Source organism: Neomonachus schauinslandi, chromosome 11 (assembly GCF_002201575.2).
Source record: "Neomonachus schauinslandi chromosome 11, ASM220157v2, whole genome shotgun sequence".
NCBI lineage: Eukaryota > Metazoa > Chordata > Mammalia > Carnivora > Phocidae > Neomonachus > Neomonachus schauinslandi.
Window position 1 is genome coordinate 65,258,990 of NC_058413.1, and position 19,770 is coordinate 65,278,759.

The 19,770-nt window shown below is 41.9% G+C and overlaps 1 protein-coding gene across 23 annotated transcripts in view; it reads right to left on the minus strand.

Annotated features, from left to right (window-relative positions):
* SYTL2 (synaptotagmin like 2) overlaps positions 1-19,415 on the minus strand; it is a 69,037-nt gene extending 49,622 nt beyond the window's left edge. For 13 of the 23 annotated variants that reach the window (XM_021686477.2, XM_044919719.1, XM_021686478.2 and 10 more), the window contains exons 1-3: positions 19,315-19,415; positions 2,949-3,100; positions 778-910 (exon numbers count right to left, since the gene is read on the minus strand). In XM_021686477.2, the coding sequence (XP_021542152.1) occupies positions 778-910; positions 2,949-3,100; positions 19,315-19,415 (386 nt within the window). The remainder of the gene's footprint in view (positions 1-777; positions 911-2,948; positions 3,101-19,314) is intronic. The other 10 variants (XM_044919714.1, XM_044919718.1, XM_044919712.1 and 7 more) reach the window with 1 other exon arrangement.
* Between the last annotated feature and the right edge of the window lie 355 nt (positions 19,416-19,770).

Consider the following 19,770-nt stretch of genomic DNA (forward strand, 5'->3'; position numbering starts at 1 on the left):
CACCAAAGGGTAACAACTACACTTCCAAGGGATGCACACCAATGGGAAGATCCTTAAATACCTAAAAGAAAATCATCTAAACATCTGTGGCAATGTAGCTCCACAATCAGGTACTTCTTAGGAAAGACACAGAAATGTACACTTTGGCGAGATGATAACAGGTATGGAAAATACCAACAAAATCAAGACTGAAATATTGAGGACAACCTGCATCCTGAAGAGTTATTTACTAAGCACCTACTATGTGTCAGGTATTCTACATATGTTATCACTAATTCTCACTATGGCCTTTCCTGGTATATATTATCATTCCTATCTATAGTTAAGAAAAGAGACTCAGAGAAGCTATCATCAAATGGCTAATAAATGGCATATTTAAGATTTGAATTCATGTCTGGTTCCCATGCTTGAGCTTCTTCCATCACACCAAGTTATGACAGTTTGATCATAATTCACCTCTTCTCTGAAGCGACTATATTTATTTTGAAGTACCTCTTCATTCTACTCTAAGGTAAAATCATTAATACAAATAAAAACCAGCTATTGTTGGTGCTGGAAGAAATCTCCACTTAACATTTTAATTTTACTTAACATTCAGATTTATTAGAAATTCTGGAAGCTGGGAAAGAGTACTGCTCAGGCTCTGTCCACATCAGGGCCCAGAATTCTCTCATACGTACTTCACAGTGCCTGTGAGAATAGTCTGGTGTTTGTGCTCATAGCACACCGAGCCATGAATCCCACATGTAGGGACTGTCCTTGTGAGCTGTGTCTTACCTTGGGCTTGCTGGGGCGACATCTTCTGGCTCATCCACAGCACCAGTTAGTTCTGGGGGGAGGAAAGCATCTTTGTTGACGTTATTCACCCAACTTGCCTTTGCCTCATTTGCTCTGTCCTTACTCTGCTCGGCTGAAAGAGGAAACAGTGAAGACAGGAAGTCATCTCTCACCTCCGTGACCTATGACTCTCCTAGCATCTCTTATCACCGAAGCTCAAACCTGAACTTCAGGTCTTCCTGGAGCACCAAGGCACTCACTCATGAGTCTGAGTCCCCAGGGTCAGAATTATATCTGCAAAATTATATCTGATGTTACCTTCCCCCAAGCAGAATCTCCTGAGAGTATGAGTGGACCTTTACATGTGCAGGTAACTCCAGAGATAACTCCAGCAAAATTCTGACCACCTCTAGGTGAATCTCAACTGAACTGAGGTCAGGGCTAAATACATATGGTCAGGGCAGCTAGTCTTCATGGGACAGAGACACCATCATTTCCAAGCATTTACTGAACCTCAACAATGTGCCTGACTTGAGGCTGGGCTCTGGAATCCAAAGGGGAACAAAAGCTTCTGGCCTGGAATGTTCCTCTCCACTGCCTCTTCCTTCCCCAGTCTTTACACATCCAAATTCTACAATACTCCTCAATATCCAGCTCAGATGCCAAAGCCCCCCCATAAAACCTCCATGCTCCCTCTTCAGGAAGTAACTTCTTTTTGCCTCTGAATACCCAGGGCTCTTTTTTTTTTTTTTTTTTTTTTTAAAAGATTTTATTTATTTATTTGAGAGAGAGAGAATGAGAGAGAGCACATGAGAGGGGGGGGGTCAGAGGGAGAAGCAGACTCCCTGCTGAGCAGGGAGCCCGATGCGGGACTCGATCCAGGGACTCCAGGATCATGACCTGAGCCGAAGGCAGTCGCTTAACCAACTGAGCCACCCAGGCGCCCTACCCAGGGCTCTTTACCAGCACCTCTCAAATAATTAGCATTAAGTAATTATGCTAAGTGCCAGGCACAGTGTTGTTTTTTGCATGCATTACCTTGTGAGAAGGTGTTATTTTCCAAGTTTACAGACTTGGAAATCAAGGATCAAAAAGTTCAGGAAACTTGCTTTTGACCCCAGTGCCAGTAAGTGCTAGGAATGCTTATACATCGATGTTAAGATGAAGCAATACGAGGGCTCCGATTTCCAAATACTCACATTCCCGGGTGGTATTCCCCACAGGTCTCTTTACACAGAAGGCTAGTTTCTTCAATTGCAAAATAGAATCCACAATACTAATCCGTACCTCCCAAGATTTCTGAAGGCCTGGATGGTTTTGAAAATCAAGAGGGATGCGAGCAATGCAGGGCACACACTAAACATTACCCCTTATTTTCAAGGGGTGTGGCTCTGAGTCAGAAAGAATGAAATCCCAGGTCGGCCATTTGCCAATGATATAACCTTGGACAAGTAACTTCACTTCTCTGAATTTTACATGTCCCATATGTAGAACAGGGATAAGAATACCTACCTTACAAGATCGCTGCTATAGTTAGAAATAATAGAGAGCAAATGCCTATCATGTATTAAATGTTCAAAAGGTGACAGCTATTTTCCTTATTGGGCACAGGCTAGATCTAGACAGGGGCTGTTCTCAGGTGTAAAAGTTTACACTGCCTAGCTCAGAGTGAAAGAGAAGGCACACCATACATATTTAATAAACCCAACAGGATTCTAAAGAAGCCCTCAAAATACTGTCTTTACAGTCTCTTAAATGATATACTTGGTTGATTAAAGACATACCAGATGTCAAAGTTGTTGAAAGGGAAGCTAATCTCTTCCTGTCACCCTACTCAGAGGAAATGGTTCTGAATCTTCAGAGTTAAAAGCCAAAGGAATGAAGGGGGTAAATGCTCATAACCCCAACTGTCTATACTACTGTAACTCAACACAGTATCTAAAGGACTTCCTATGTTTTTCTAGATTACCCTGAGTCCCTTAGCCCTGCCTTCATCCATCTGAATCCAGGACAAGAAGATTTTGAGCTGGAGGACTATGCATTATGCAAAGCGCACCTCTAAATTACTTCCCTCAGCAGATTCCAGTAATGATTCTAACATCCTTCTGGTCTCCTGACAATGCCTTCCCAAACAAATGCTGGCTCAAAATGTCCTAGCCAAATCAACTCACCTGCTACCTGGAGATTCTTCTTTCTCATGGATGCTCTGATGATATCTGCACCATGAATTCTGTCTCTGTGCCTTTTTGCCTTGGCTTCATAAAACCACTGGCCACTCATATTCTTCAACTGTTGGTCATCCTTAATTTTTTCAGGCAAATGTCTACAAAAGGAAAAGAGCTTTACTTTGCTGAGAGCCCATAGTAAATAAATGAGTTCACTGTGACAGTGTATAAAGAAATCTGTAAACATACAAATAAAGCTCTCAATATTTTAGAAGACCCCACAAGCCTCCTAGACGACCAAGAAATATATATATTCCTCTTTGATTGAATAATCAGGAAAGACAAGGCTAACACTTTTTAAAAATCAAAGACTTCATCCATGACCTCCACATGATGCCTGGAATTTCTCAAGAGCAGATTCACTTTTTGGCTGCAGTCTTCTGTGTCCACTGTTCAGATGCAAATACCCCAGGGAATGATGGTCCATTAAGTGGCCCTAAGCCTTGGTCCCTTTATCTGTAAAAAGAGGTTCATCATAGTAATCTAATTCATGGCATTGCTTTGAGGATTAAATTAGCTAATGCATGTAAAATTGCCCTTTGCCAATGCCTGGCACCTAATACCCAATGAATATCTGGTGGAGAAGTTATCAGCTCATCAATCCTTTCTGTTTCAGTGAAATGCATTTATCAGAGACTTTCTGGGTCGGGGGGTAGTGAATGATGTCCCTGGTTCTTAATGCCAAGGAAATGAATACTGAAAAAGTGGGCTGGAAGCAGGCAAGTTCAAATTTATGGAAGTAGGGGGATGGGGAATAGAGGCAGAGGCAAATTCTGATTGTGCAAATACTGCTTTCAAGTGTTCCACATCATTCATGCTCACTGAAAAGCTAACACCTGTAGAACAAAACAAATACAGCCCTAAAATCTCCCTAATTTACACTTAAAAAACATTGTTCTACTTGACAAGTGTTTTTTTTTCCATCATGATAAGTGTACTCTTTAATCCCCATCCCTTATTTCCCCCATCCCTCCCACATCCCCTCTGATAACCCTCAATTTGTTCTCTATATTTAAGAGTCTGTGTCTTGATTTTTCTTTTTTCTTTGCTCATTTCTTTTGTTCATAAATTCCACATGTGAGTGAGATCACATGGCATTTTTTTCTCTGACTTAACCCGCTTAGCGTTATACTCTCTAGCTCTATATATGTGGTTGCAAATGGCAAGATTTCATTCTTTTTTATAGCTGAGTAATATCCCATTGTATATATTTACCACTTCTTCTGTATTCATTCATCTATCAGTGGATACCGGGGCTGCTTCCATAGTTTGGCTATTGTAAATAATGCTGTAACAAACATAGGGATGCATGTATCTTTTTGATTTAGTGTTTTCGTACTTTTTGGCTAAATACTTGATAATGCAATTACTGGGTTGTAGGGTAGTTCTATTTTTAATTTTTTGAGGAACCTACACACTGTTTTCCACAATGGCTGTACCAATTGCATCCCCACCAACAGTGCAAGAGGATTCCTTTTTCTCCATATCTTCACCAATACTTGACGTTTCTTGTGTTTCAATTTTCACCATTCAGACAGGTGTGAGGTGATATCACACTGGAGTTTTGATTTGCATTTCCCTGAAGATGAGTGATGTTGAGCATCTTTTCATGTGTCTGTTGCCATCTGGATGTCTTCTTCGGAGAAATATCTGTTCATGTCTTCTGCCCATTTTTTAATTGGATTATTTGTTTTTTGGGTATTGAGTTGTACCAGTTCTTCATATATTTTGGATACTAATGCTTTATGTCATTTAGAAATATCTTCTCTCATTTCATAGGTTGCCTTTTAATTTCGTTGTTTTCTTTCCTGTGCAGAAACTTTTTTTTTCTTTATGTAGTCCCAACAGTTTATTTTTGCTTTTATTTCTTTTGCCTCAGGAGACATACCTAGAAAAATGTTGTTATGGCCAATGTCAGAGTTATTATTGCCTGTGCTCTCTTCAAGGATTTTTATGATGTCAGGTCTCACATTTAGGCCTTTTAATCCACTTTGAGTTTATTTTTGTGTATGGTGTAAGAAAGTGGTCCAGTTTCATTACTTTGCATGTGGTTGTCTAGTTTTCCCAACACCATTTGCTGAAAAGCCTTTTTCCCATTGGATATTCATTCCTCCTTTGTTGAAGATTGACCATATACTGTGGATTTGTTTTTGGATTTCTGTTCTATTCCACTGATCTATGTGTCTATTTTTATGCCAGTATCATACTGTTTAAATTACTACTGCTTTGTAATATAACTCAAAATCTGGAATTGTGATACCTCCAGTTCTGTTTTTCAAGATTGCTTTGGCTAGTTGAGGCCTTTTGTGGTTCCATACAAATTTTAGGACTGTTTGTTCTAGTTATGTGAAAAATGCTGTTGTATTTTGATAGGGATTACATTAAATATGTAGATTGCTTTGAGTAGTATAGACATTTTAACAATCTTTATTCTTCCAACCCATGAGCATGGAATGTCTTTCCATTTCTTTGAATTGTCTTGAATTTCTTTCATCAGTGTTTTACAGTTTTCAGAGTACAGGTCTTTCACTTGTTTAGTTTATTCCTAGATATTTTATTGTTTTTGGTGCAATTGTAAATGGGACTGTTTTCTTAATTTCTCTTTCTGCTGCTTCATTATTAGTGTATAGGAATGCAAAAGATTTCTGTACATTGATTTTGTATCCTGTGACTTTACTGAATTCATTTATCAATTCTAGCAGTTTTGTATATACAGTATCATGTCATTTGCAAATAGTGAGAGTTTTACTTCCTCCTTACCAATGTGGATGCCTTTATGTTGTCTAATTGCTGTGGTTAGGACTTCCAGTACTATGTTAAATAACAAATGCTAATAATGGACATGCTTGTCTTGTTCCTGACCTTAGGGAAAAAGTTCTCAGCTTTCACCATTGAGTATGATGTTGGCTGTGGGTTTTTCATATAAGGTCTTTATAATGTTGAGGTATGTTCCCTCTACATTACAGTAAGTTTTTTTATCATGAATGGATGTTATACTTTGTCCAATGTTTTTTCTGCATCTATTGAAATTATATGGCTTTTATACTTTCTCTTATTGATGTGACATATCATGTTGACTGTTTTGTGAATAGTGAACCACACTTGCATCCCAGGAATAAATCCCACTTGATTATGGTGTATGATTTTTTTAAATGTATTGTTGGATTTGGTTTGCTACTATTGTGTTGAGGATTTTTGCATCTATATTCATGAAAGATACTGACCTGTAGTTCTCTTTTTTGTGGTGTTCTTTTTTTTTTTTAAGATTTTATTTAGTTATTTGAGAGAGGAAGAGAGAGCATGAGTGGGGGGCAGAGGCAGAGGAAGAAGCAGACTCCCCACTGAGCAGGGAGCATGATGTGGGGCTCAATCCCATGACCCTGAGATCATGACCTGAGCTGAAGGCAGCTGCTTAACTGACTGAGCCACCTGGGCACCCCTTTTTGTGGTGTTCTTATCTGGTTTTGATATGAGGGTGATACTGGCCTCATAGAATAAATTTGGAAGTTTCCCTTCCTCTTCTATTTTTTGGAATAGTTTGAGAAGGATAGGCTTTAACTCTTCTTTAAATGTTTGGTAGAATTCACGTGTGAAGCCATCTGGTCCTGGACTTTTCTTTGTTGGGAGGTTTTTGATTACTGATTCAATTTCATTGCTGGTAATTGGTCTGTTCAAATTTTCTATTTCTTCCTGCTTTAGTTTTGGTAGGTTATATGTTTCTAGGAATTCATCCATTTCTTCTAAGTTGTCCAGTTTGTTGGCTTATAGGTTTTCAGGATTTTTTTTTTTTTTTGAGAGAGAGAAAGAGAATGAGCGAACAGAGCGCAGGGGTAGAGGGAGAGAGAGAATCTTAAGCAGGCTCCAGGCCCAGTGTGGAGCCTGACACAGGTCTCAATCTCACAACCCTGAGATCATGACCTGAGCCGAAATCAAGAGTCAGGTGCTTAACTGATGGAGCCACCCAGGCGCCCCAAGTTTTCATAATATTCTGTTACAATTGTTTGTATTTCTGTGGTGGTGTTATTTTTCCTTTTTCATTAGTGATTTTGTTTATTTGGGTCTTTTTTTTTTTTGATGAGTCTGGCTAGAAGTTTGTCAATTTTGTTTTAATCTTTTCAAAGAACTAGAACCTGGTTTCATTGATCTGTTTTTTTTAGTTTCTATGTCATTTATTTCTGCTCTAATCTTTATTATTTTCTCCCACTTGCTGAGTTTGGGCTTTATTTGTTCTTTTCTATCCCCTTTAGGTGTAAGTTTAGGTTGTTTGAGATTTTTCTTGCTTCTGGAGGTAGACCTGTTTTGTTAAAAACTTTCCTCTTAGAACCACTTTTGCTGCATCCCAAAGATTTTAGACCATTGTGTTTTCATTTTCATTTGTCTCCATGTAATTTTTCATTTCTTCTTTGATTCCTTGGTTGACCCATTCATTGTATAGTGGCATGTTATTTCTTTATTTTTTTTTTTAAGTAGCATGTTATTTAACTTTCATGTATTTGTGCTCTTTCCAGATTTTTTTCTTGTGGTTGATTCTAGTTTCATAGTGTTGTGGTCAGAAAAGATGCATGGTAAGACTTTGATTTTTAAAAATCTGTTGAGACTTGTTCTGTGGCCTAATATGTAATCTATTCTGGAGAATGTTCCATGTGCACTTGAAAAGAATGTGTATGCTACTGTTTTAGGATGGCATGTTCTGAATATATCTGTTAAATCCATCTGGTCCAGTGTGTCATCCAAAGCCACTGTTTCCTTGATGATTTTCTGTTTGGATCATCTGTCCATCAATGTAAGTAGGGTGTTAAAGTCCCCTACTATTATTATGTTTCTATTGATTAGTTCCTTTATGTTTGTTATCAACTGCTTTATGTATTTGGGTGCTCCTATATTGGGTGCATAAATATTTACAACTGTTATATCCTCTTTTTTTAAAGATTTTATTTTTTAAGTAACCTCTACACCCAATGTGGAGCTCAAATTTACAACCCTGAGATCAAGACTTGCTTGCTCCACTGACTGAACCAACCAGGTACCCCTATAATTGTTATCCTCTTGTTGGATTGTCCCCTTTATTGTGATATAGTGTTCTTCTTTGTCTCTTGTTACAGTCTTTGCTTTAAAGTCTATTTCATCCAAAATAAGTATTGGTACCCTGGCTTTCTTTTGACATCGATTTGCATGATAAAGTTTTCTCCATCCCCTCACTTCCAAACTGCAGAGGTCTTTCAGTCTGAAATGAGTCACTGGTAGGTAGCATATAGATGGGTCTTGTTTTTCTATCCATTCTGTCACCCTGTGTTTTCTGATTGGAGTGGTTAGTCCATTTACATTCAAAGTAATTATTGATAGATATGTATCTATTGCCATTTTTGTTAGTGGTTTTATGGCTGTTTCTATAGATTTTCTCTGATCTTCCTTCTCTTGCTCTCTTTCATGGTTGGCTTTCCTTAGTGATATACTTGGATTCCTTTCTCTTTATTCTTTGCATATCTATTACTGGTTTTTGATTTGTGGTTACTGTTAAGTTTGTATATAACATCTTCTGCATATAGCAGTCTATATTAAGTTGATGGTCACTTAAGCTTAAACCCATTCTTTACTCTTCTCTCTGCCATGTTTTGGGTATATGGTATCATATTTTATATCCTTTTATGAATCCTTTGACTAATTTTTACAGAAATATTTATTTTTACTTTTGTGTTTTTCACTTTTCATACTCTCACTTATGGTCTTTCCTTTCCACTCAAAGAACTCCCTTTACTATTTCTTGCAGGACTGGTTTAATGATCCTTTAGTTTGTTTGTCTGAGAAACTCTTTATTTCTCCTTCTGTTCTGAATGATAGCCCTGCTGGATAGAGTATTCTTGGATGCAGATTTTTCCCTTTCAGCACTTCAAATATATCCTGCCACTCTCTCCTGGCCTGCAAAGTTTCTGCTAAAAAATCCACTGATAGATTTATGGGCTTTCCCCTGGTATGTAACTGTCATCTTTTCTCTTGCTGTTTTTAACATTTTTTATTGCTACTTTTTGCCATTTTAATTACTATGTGTCTTGGTGTGGACCTCCTTGGGTTGAAATTTTTGGGGGGATTTCTGTGCCTCCCGGATCTGGATATCTATTTCCTTCCCCAGATTAGGTGAGTTTCAGATATTTCTTCAAATAAATTTTCTGCCTCCTTTTCTCTCTCTTCTTCTTCTTCTGAGATCCCTATCATGCGAATATTATTACACTTGATGGAATCACTGAGGTCCCTAAGACTACTCTCGATCTGCATAATTTTCTTTCCTCTCCTTTGCTCAGCTTGGTGACTTTCTATTACTCTGTCTACCAGGTCATTAATTCCTTCCTCTGTGTCATCTAGCCTGCTATTTATTCCATCAAATGTATTTTTAATTTCATTTGTTGTGTTCTTGATCTCTGATTCTTTATCTCTGTGTTAAGAGTGTCCCTGCTGTCCTCCACTCTTTTCTCAAGTCCAGTGAGTATCTTTATGATCATTAATTTAAATTCTCTATCAGGTGTATTACTTATACCCATTTCACGTTGGTCTCTTGCTGAGGTTTGGTCCTGTTTTTTCATTTGAGAGATATCTCTCTGTCTCATCTTGACTGACTTTCTGTGTCGGTTTCTCTGTGTTCAGAAAGTCAGCTATTTCTCTTGTTCTTAATAATAGCAGCCTTATGAAGAAAAGGTCCTGTAGTGCCCTGCAGTGCATGTCCGTTCGCCAGGGCCTGGCAAAGGGAATGTCTCCTAGGTGTTCGTATCCTCTGCTATTGAGTCTTGACCTCTTTTTCCTTCATTCCAGTTGTCTGCAGAGGTTCTCTTTGCCTATCATGGGCAGTGTTTGCTCCCCAGCAGGAGTGGGGCACATTTTAACAAAGTGTGTAGTGGTCTGCTTACAAAATGAGACCTGCCCCCACTGCGGCTGGAACTGATGTCCCACACAATGCCTGGGTGCAGAGACGTGACGTTGGAGAGATTTGCACTGGTCTTCTTGGGGAGGGGCCCACAGTGCTGAGAATAAGGCAAGTGTGACTGAAAAGGGAGGATCCAGCAAAGTGTAGGGTGGCGTGTCTTGGTGTAAACAAGTTAGGTAAGCAAGTGTCAGAGCCAGGCTGGTTCCCGCAGGTGGCTGTTGTTTATGCTGGGGAGCAGGGGAGGGAAATGGCACCTGCCAGCTCCTTTGTTCCTGGAGGGGTTGCCCCATGATTGTTGTCTCTCGGAGCCACAAGCCATAGTCTGAAATGAGCAAATCACTCCCTCCTGTCTTCCCTTGGTATTTTTCAAACTGCTGGTTCTAGCTGTATGTTTGGGCTCTTTGTGTGCTATGTCTTTAATGGTGGGGACTCAGCTTCCTAATGTCCTCCAGGCTCTCTTAGAGCCAAGCCCCTGATTTTTAAAGTGCCAGGCTTTAAGTCCCACTGGTTTTAAGAACTCACAAATTCAGCCCCTCTTTCAAAGGCAAATATTATGGGGATTCATTCTCCAGTTTGTGGGTTCCCCATGTGAAAGTCTGTTTTTCACCCTTTTCTGTGTCACCGGCTCCCTCGGCATGGCAGACGGCCCCAGTCCACTTCACTCCCAGACCAGGTCTTCGCCCTTTCTACCTTTTTTGATGTGGCCTCTTCACCATTTAGTTGTGGAATTTGTTCTGCCAGTCTTCGTGTTGTTTTCTGGGTTATTTATGCAGACATGAGTGTTATCTAGTTGTATCTATGGGACGAGGTGGGCTTAGGGTCCTCCTACTCTGCCATCTTCCCAGCCAACCCTCTACTTGACAAGTCTTTTAAATTCCACATCTCTCCATCTATGTCAATAAAATGAGAATCACAGACTCTAGAACGTAGTCACAGAATAAAGGAGTATAAAAGCCTTAAGCTGACTTTGAACTTTTGGAAGGTAATGTGCTATGAAATCCAAGGTTTCATGATTGTCATTCAAGTTAATATGCACCTTCCTAAAGTAACAACTCTATGTGTCTTAGCTAGAGAACATGTATGATGGCCACACCAAGGTGATGGCAGGGCTGTGTGTGAGGGATGCACATCAGCATACCTAGGAGTGGGATTCTAGCAAGTATATTTCCTCTCTCCTAAGTGTATCTGGGGAGTGTCTTTTTACCCAGAGTCCAGCTCTTTGCTGGAATGTTTTCTCCTCTCCCAATTACCTGGGAAGAAGTGACTCCATCCCAAACATACCCAATCACAACACTTGGACACACACTGTCATCACCAAATCCTGACAAAGACACTCAGACATGGTTTTGACAAAGACATGGTTTTGAATCACCAGAGAAGATCATGATTCTTATTAAACATTTCTAATGGTTTCCAATTGCCTAAAGCTTTCCGCAGGGCAAACAATCTCCTATGGGCTGCTGATGGAGCTTTTGCCTTCTCCTCCCAAAGAACCAAGTTTGAGTTCAATTCCAGAAGAGAGAAGTCCTTTCAGAATTTCCTGATTAGAAAGTGAGCCCCTAGGGGCAGAGCCTCTACTCCGTATATCCTTGCTCAGTGTCTCTGGAAAATAGTGGGTTTTTATTCAGTGCTTGTGGAGTGAAGGAGTTGCATATGAGGCCCCTGACCACCTATGTGGTTTCAGGCTGCCTTTTCAGGTTCATTTTCCAGCACTTACCCCTGGACTCTACTTGCCAGTACTATAGACTTCTTACTATTCTCCAAACAGCTCTTTCTGGCCTCCCTAAACATTAGAAGCAGAAAGACTATGAGCTTTAGACTCTCCCAAACAGGTCCAAATCCCAGTTCTCACCCTTCCTATATGCTACCCGGGCAGGTTACTGAACCGCCCGAAGCTTCAGTTCTTTGTAGAGACAGGGGAAGAGAAGACCTACTCTGTAGGACTTCTGAGGTGATTAAATGAAGTATTTACCTGAAAGCACCTAACAGTGCTTGGATCTTGGTAAGAGGCCAATAAATGTGAAGTCTCTCAGGATATCTCTCCTCACTTCTCTGTGCAGCACATTGCTCCTTATCCTTCAGATCCAGCTCGTGCATCACCGCACGGGGGAAGCCTTCCCTGATTGCCAAGGCACAGGTCAGCAGCTTGCCCTTCCCCAGGCTCCCACAGCACTGACCACACCATATTCCAATGATCTATTTGCACATCTGTCTCACTGACTAATCTGTCAACTCCGCAGACTCCCTGAAGGTGAGGACTACATCTTAATCACCTTTGTCATACCAGCACACAGCACCAAGCCTGGCACAGAGCTGATACACAACAACTGTTTGGCGAGTGAATAAATTAAAGAACAAATAAATGCTCCACAGCCACCCCAGTCTGAGTCAGGCAAAAGAGAAGAGTGACCCTGTCACTGCTGGGGTTAGGTGAACCATACCTGTCAAATGGCAGTGACTTCTCCTGATGAGGCAGGACACCTCGCTCTTGGCAGAATAGGAACAAACATGATGAAATCTGGCATCAGCCATCATCTTGTCATAAGAGACCACAAACCCTCCTAGCATAACAACTCTCGATTTCTCTTCAGGAGGTTGTTTATTTACTTATTTTTGGTGTTCAGCGGAAAGGCATTTTGTAGGGGCCCCTGTGCGACCTCGGATCTGCTCCTGCCTAAACGACTGTCTGTAAGCCCTGATCATGCTAAATTTTCCGTGCACCATGCGCACACACTGGGTGAGTCAGGCTCCCCAAAACACATGGGCCCTGGAGAGACTGGTAGCCATTATAGTACAGAATTAGGAGGGGGTTTCTGGCTTATCATTTAAGTGGCTAAAGAATAAGAGATTATTCAAATTCATTAAGTGCCATTTATGTCTTTCCTCACATGATAATCCCTGCTAGGTTTAATCAATGAATTCCTGTTTCAATCGTAGACATTTGGAATATTTCATAGATGAATACATATGTGTATAAAACCCAGGTTTTATAAAGATGTAGGATCATTTAAAAAAAAAAATCCCACCATCTAGATGGTGCTATTAAAATCTTCTCTACCAGCCTGGATTGTTGTGCCATTTTTCATCAATTCTAATTTACCAATAAAAATGGCATTTGATTCTCTAATTCTTATACCATTTAGTTGAAGTGAGAAAAAGATGTTTCTTAAGATCACGGTTTTCATCCCTTACCATCCTCTGCACGTAGGCACATTGTGCGTAGGAGAGAGCTGAGGAGAGAGAAGATGCCCGCTAAACCCCCATGGGCTGGTGGCCTTAAGTGAAGGTAGAGGGAGAGCACTCGGCCCAGACAGGACACTGTCCTGCTGGCCCTCCAGGCAGGTCATGCCCCCATTCCCTTGGCTAATACATACAAAGCATGTGTTTTGTACTAGCCCCGTGCTAGTCACCTAACATGAATCATCTCATTGAATACTTACATTTTCACCATCATGTACAAAGAAATTAGTCAGCTGCAAAAGACAGCCATCTTGCCTCCTCCTTATGCTAAAGGCCACATCTATTCATTTGTTCATTAATTCATTAATCCCCTATCATGTACCAGCCGTATGCTCAGAATTGTGCATAAAAAAAATCAGGCCCGGGTGCCTGGGTGGCTCAGTTGGTTAAGCGACTGCCTTCGGCTCAGGTCATGATCCTGGAGTCCCTGGATCGAGTCCCGCATCGGGCTCCCTGCTCGGCAAGGAGTCTGCTTCTCCCTCTGACCCTCCCCCCTCTCATGTGCTCTCTCTCATTCTCTCTCTCTCAAATAAATAAATAAAATCTTAAAAAAAAAAAAATCAGGCCCTAAACGCCTGTCTCAATTCCTGTGTTGCAAAGAGAGAGTGTGAGAACTTCCAGATGAAAACCAGAAGAGTAGGGACACCCTCCAGGCTGGCCTCAACACTTTTCCCTCAGCCTATCCTCTCTTCCTCCTTTTATTCACGCAACACACCCCAGCTTCCAACTATTCATCATGATTAGACAAAGGCCTACCTGGTTGATGTTATCTAGTCAACTAGATAAGAACCAGGTGGCTGTCCAGAGAGGTTGACTGGCCCATTCCCCAGCTTTTTTTTTTTTAACCCCTCAGTACATTGGACAAGATGGTTAGACTGTGTGATTTGAAAGTACTCTGGGGCCAAAGAAGTTAGGAGGTTTGCCCAAAGTCACCCAGAGCCAGGATCAGAAGCCATCCAGATGCTGTTTCTGCTACTCACTCTGCTACTGAGAGAGCCAAACATGATTTTGGTGTCTAAGATGGTCAACACACTTCACTCTACAAAGGAATTCAACCTTTGAAAGAGAATCTGAAAACCAACACATGTGAAAATGAAATAAATTGCAAATGCTCCTTACAGTGGAAAATGAGAGTGCTCGCTTCGGCAGCACATATACAGGGGAAAATGAGAGGAAACGTGTGTCCCTTGTGTCACAGACACATCATAAATCCCCACCTTCTGCTGAGAGGCAGCACAGCATGTGGAAAGCATAGGCTTTGCAGTGTGAGGGGCAAGGCTTCAATCTTGCAGGGAGCTTAACCTCTTCTACCTCATTTCCTCAGTGTTAAGCAGGTTCAGCTACACTGCTATGTAGATGAAAGGGGAAAATGTATCTGGAACTCTGTATACAATATAGTTCCTTGACAAATGTTGGTTCATTTCCTCTTTGCTTTGACAGAAAACACCCCAGAGGTCCTGGAAAGCAGTTCTTCAATGCCAACTGCTTTCACTTAAAAACAAAACTAGGTCTTAGGGGACCAGCTAAGAATCATAAGATGTGGTCACGATTGAGATGTTATCTGTGGCAAGAATGCCCGTCCCGTTGATGTGGTTCTGTGTGCACAGGGGTGGTAGGCGTGGTGCTGGTGGTGCACAGACACACACATGGGCAAAGACTTCCTGCTGACAGTATGATGTGAAGCACAGGAAATACCACCTTTAGACTGTCTTATTTTCAAACTATAAAAGACTAAAATTACATATGTGTATGCAGGATGGTGTTTCTTAAAAAGAAGAGAGAGTAGGGAGAGAGAAAGACCCTATCCTGGTGTCTGCCTCCCTGCTGGTCTGTGAAATGTCTCTGGCTGGCAGTCAGGGAAGCAAGCTGAATACACACACGTGGTGATGACCGGGCCCAGCACTTGGGGCTGCAGGCAAAGAGGCAGCGCGAAACCCAGCTGCGGGGGCGACAGTGACCTAGGACTGTTATCTTCTAGCTGCCTCCTGAGACACCACAGTGGCTATTCCCTTGGGTTCAAGTCCATGTTCTACCATGAACAAGTAGAACAGATTTGGGAACTGAACACTTACTTCCCCTGTATGACACTCATCTTTCTCATTCATGAAATCAGACCAGAGGTAACATATAGATTAAATCATCTCCACAATGTCTCAAATGAGCGTGCATGTGAACAATTCCAAGCCCTGGATATATCAGGAAAGGCAAACGGATTTCAGTGGGAATGTGAAATCTCACCTACAGCCGTGCCGAAAAGGACTCGGAGGCAGCATCTGCAACAGTGCTCCAGGGCATTGGTGAGACCCTCCCATAGCTGTAGGAGGATTATACTCCAGAGTCCATAATAATTAGCATTCGAAAGATCAGTCTGATTTATAGTGGCAGGTTTGCCTTTCTAATGATGTTTTGCTTAGGCCCATATTAGGTTTATATGATGTGAGCTTCTAAAACCACATACCAACTAGGAGAAGGACTGGGAAACTCTAAAATCATGTTAGGGAAACAAAGTTGAGATTTTAAATTTGCAATTGATAATCCATTAAATGGATAAAGGTCATTTCCTTTTAATTACCGTAGAATTCTCTTCATATCATTGTCCAGAGAAGTTCCTTATACTTAATAGATGCTCAATTAAATTTCACTGCATTAAATAATTGAGGGTTTTAAGAGTACTTTCCTCCTAAGGCGTCAGACTACCAACCATAGAATTCCGCCCTTTTTTAGACAAAAGGTGGAGTAGAGAATAAGGGAATTCAAATGTATCCATCTCCTCTTACGTGCTAAGAAGATTAAGAATTATCTTACTTAATCCTGACTCTAATCCTTTGAGTTTGGTATTATGGTCATTCTCAGTCTCTGGGTTAAGGCTCAGAGAGGTTAAGTCACTTGTCCAATGAACCACAGTTGATTAGTGGTAAGGAGAGGATTCAAACTCATGTCAGTTTTAACTCCAAGGTTAAGCAGGGGACTTCTTCCCTAGCCTTGTGTAGGAATAATACCAATGATTTTGACCCTAACTGAACATGGATGCTTTGTGAACATACTGAAATTCACTTCAACCACTCTGGAGTATCTGATTACGACTACTAATAATAACTCATAGACAGACAGTGCTTCACAAATTAACAAATGATTAACAAATGACGGCTTGCAGCTTGACAAATTGCAAAAGGCAATAATAGCAGCATGGGGTAGAGGGAATAGTGCTGGACCAAGAGCTTTCCTTACCACGACTCTGGCAGCGGTTATCTGAGTGGCCCTGGGCTTGTCGCTTCCCCTCTCTGGGCTTTACCTTCTTTATCTGTAAAATGATTTATAGGGACCAAAACATCTTCCCAGAGCTGTCAGGCTGTATGGAAAACTGATGGAAGAGTCAAAGACAAACAGCTGGAGACGGCAAAGGGGCTGACAGCAAAAGCCCGTGGAACAGCATTTTCAGAGACCAGAGATCTAGTTCCACCAGCCCAGGAGCAGAACAGCCTCAGACCCATACCCACAAGTCCCTTCAGTGCTAAATCAAAGAAGGGGTCAGAGTTCAATTCTCTTTATGTGAAGCAGGCCAGACCATGGGCTGGGCCTCTTTGTGTCCACCAGCTATGGGCCGCCCCCCCAACCCACGTGCGCCATCACTCCTCCCCAGGCCCAGAGTCCTAAACCTATCTATCTGTGGTTGAGTCAAACATCAGGTGCTTGACATCTAAGAACTCCCCCAGCATGGTGGTAGTACACAGGGCTTGACTCACACTGGATTTCTTGCCACCCCAAGACTTCTTGCTATCAGTTCACAGAAGCAGCAGCTGCTGGGTCACCCTGAGAAACAGCGACTGGAAGGGGAGTCTGCAAACCCACTGCTGCTAAGGGACTCACTGCACTGTTGCTGCAGCTGCAGCCGGGCTGGTCCCTGAGGCTGTATGCTCACACCCCTTACAAAGCCCGGCTCCTGCCAGAACTTTGCATTTTGGAGGATTTTTCCAACAGCCACTGCATATGCCTGTGAAACACCTCCACTCCACTCACATGGAAACACACAACTACAGGGAAGATCCAGCAGCCTGCAGTCCAAGGGACCAAGGACATTTAGAGGGGGGTAGGGGGAGGACAAATCTCTCTTCCTAACCCGGCTCGATGGAGGATGTAGAATTGCAGCCCACATATAACACCCGATTAATGGAGGAATCGAAGGTATTCAGCAACCCAGTAGTCACAGTCCCCACAACCTGATGTAGGAAGAGGGGCCCAGTGTTATCTTCGCCCACTGCTTTCTTTCCAAGTCTCCCTGTCTTGTCTTCTGAGAGGATAAAGGAATTCCCATGATGCTTTAAGAATCAGCTAGTATTTTCTCTGTGTTGCCCTCACTCCTTATTTTTAAAATGGGTGTAACAGTCCTGCCTTGCCAAATCTCACATGCCTCTGGTTGTGAGGAAACGTAGAACAACATTCATGAAAGGGCTTTATAAACTGTACATGGGCAAAGGATCAATGCTACCAAAAGGCTCTGAGGGAGGACTGGGGTAAATCTCCTGCCCCTCCTGGATAAAATGCTCAAGGCACCCCATTTGCTGAGATTGGAGAACAGCCACCCACCCCCATCCCGGTGCACAGAGCACTACAGGCGACTTGTAGGGAGGCACATGACAAGTAAAGCGCCCATTCTCAGGCTCTCCAGTACCTGTCACCATCACAGCTCAGTGTCCTAGCTATCAAGCAGCTGCCCCCTTCTCCATGGCCAGGTGCCAGGATGGCCAGTCTGCTACTGTTTTCTCAGAAAAAGGAGGCAGAGTTAGTGCATGAGTACCCGAAGACCAGAATGTGATTCTCAATCCTGACACCTACGGGTTGTATGAGCTTGCGCAAGTTACCTGACCTGTCTCAAAGTTAACTTCCACACATATCAAGGAGGCATAATTATATCCCACTCTGAGCCCCTACCAACTGCACAAGAGTGTTTGAACTCAGAAAAATGCCCTTTGCAATCTGTTCATCACTGTCATTTGGGAATCATTTGTTAGTTTGTTAAGCACTGTCTCTATGAGCTATTATTAGTAGCCATAAACAGATGCTCCGGAGTGCTTGGAGTGAATTTCAGCATGTTTACAAAGCATCTATGCTCAATTAGGCTCAAAATATGGGAAATGGTGCCAATAAATCCATTACTCATGGTCCTGTGTCCCAGGAAATAAGAACATGGCTTATGTTCCTTTCAGGTAACTCCTGGGATGGGGATTATGCAGTTAATACTACTAACGTACATTCCAGAAGCCTTCCACTGTCTTCAAAGCCCAGAATTACACAGGTAATAGATGGCTTAAGCCCACTTCTTCAGCATCCTGCTCTCATGCTCCTTCTACCGACCCTGTGGTGAGTGGAAAGTGGAGCGAATGTTGACGTGGAACACATGGGTTCCTCTCAGCAAGAACATGTCAAAGCTGCCACTCCTTCTTGTGAGACACAAATGAAAAAGTGGCTCAATCAGAGCCAATTTCAATTGCTGTTGAAACCAATTCAAACATTTCTCAAAGTATGCAGAAACGTGAGCTACTTCCCAATTTATTTTCTTTTAAAAATCTTAGGAATTGGGGCGGCTGGGTGGCTCAGTCGTTAAGTGTCTGCCTTCAGCTCAGGTCATGATCCCAGGGTCCTGGGATCGAGCTCCACACTGGGCTCTCTGCTCGGCGGGAAGCCTGTTTCTCCCTCTCCCACTCCCCCTGCTTGTGTTCCCTCTCTCGCTGTGTCTCTCTCTGTCAAATAAATAAAATCTTAAAAAAATAATAATAAAATAAAATAAAAATCTTAGGAATTAAAAAAAATCCAATTTAGTTTATGATTCCATTTTTTAAAAGGTGGATATAAATATGCACACATTCAAATATGCATATGTAGATGTATGTATGTGTTTGTATAGATTTCATTTTTAATTCAGTATTTAATAAATTAAAGGGATTTTGTTTATCAAGACTATTTCTGGCAGGAGTCCTAAGGGATAAATTAAGAGACACGAAGATGGAAAAAAATCCCATCCAGGAAGGAACCTAAAACCTAAAACCTGTAAGTTCAGACTCCAAGTCAGAATTACCACTTACGACTGAGGGAAGAAGGTGTCCCCTCTTCTTACAGACTGTCCCTCCTTCCCTCATGCCCAAGGACCTCCTGGCCCCTTACCTGACTCTCTCCTCTTCAACCCTCTTCAGGGCAGCATCCCGCTGCAGAACCTTCATGATGGCTTCTTGCTCCTCCTCTGTCAGGAAGCTCAAGTCAATCATTATGCAAAGCATACACAAAAATAAGAGCAACCAATCTGGCCTACAGTTCTCAAAGCAAAACAACTATGACTGTTGCTCAATGATTAGAAGATGCAAAAAATTAAATGAAGTAATATTTTGTTCAGTTCTGCAGCACAAGTCTTACGTTGGCCCGGCAAAAGTTTCAGGTGGCTGATTGCAAAGTCCTCCACGGCCCTTCCAGAGAGGAAGCGGTGGTCCAGGGAACGACGTGGAGAGGAGGCTCTCAGAAGGACTCTGCATTCCTTGCCAGACAGCTCACTTGTTCCCACAGTGGCGTTCCGACTCACACTCCCACTCTGGACCAGTCTCAGACTCAGTAGATTCTCCTTGTGTC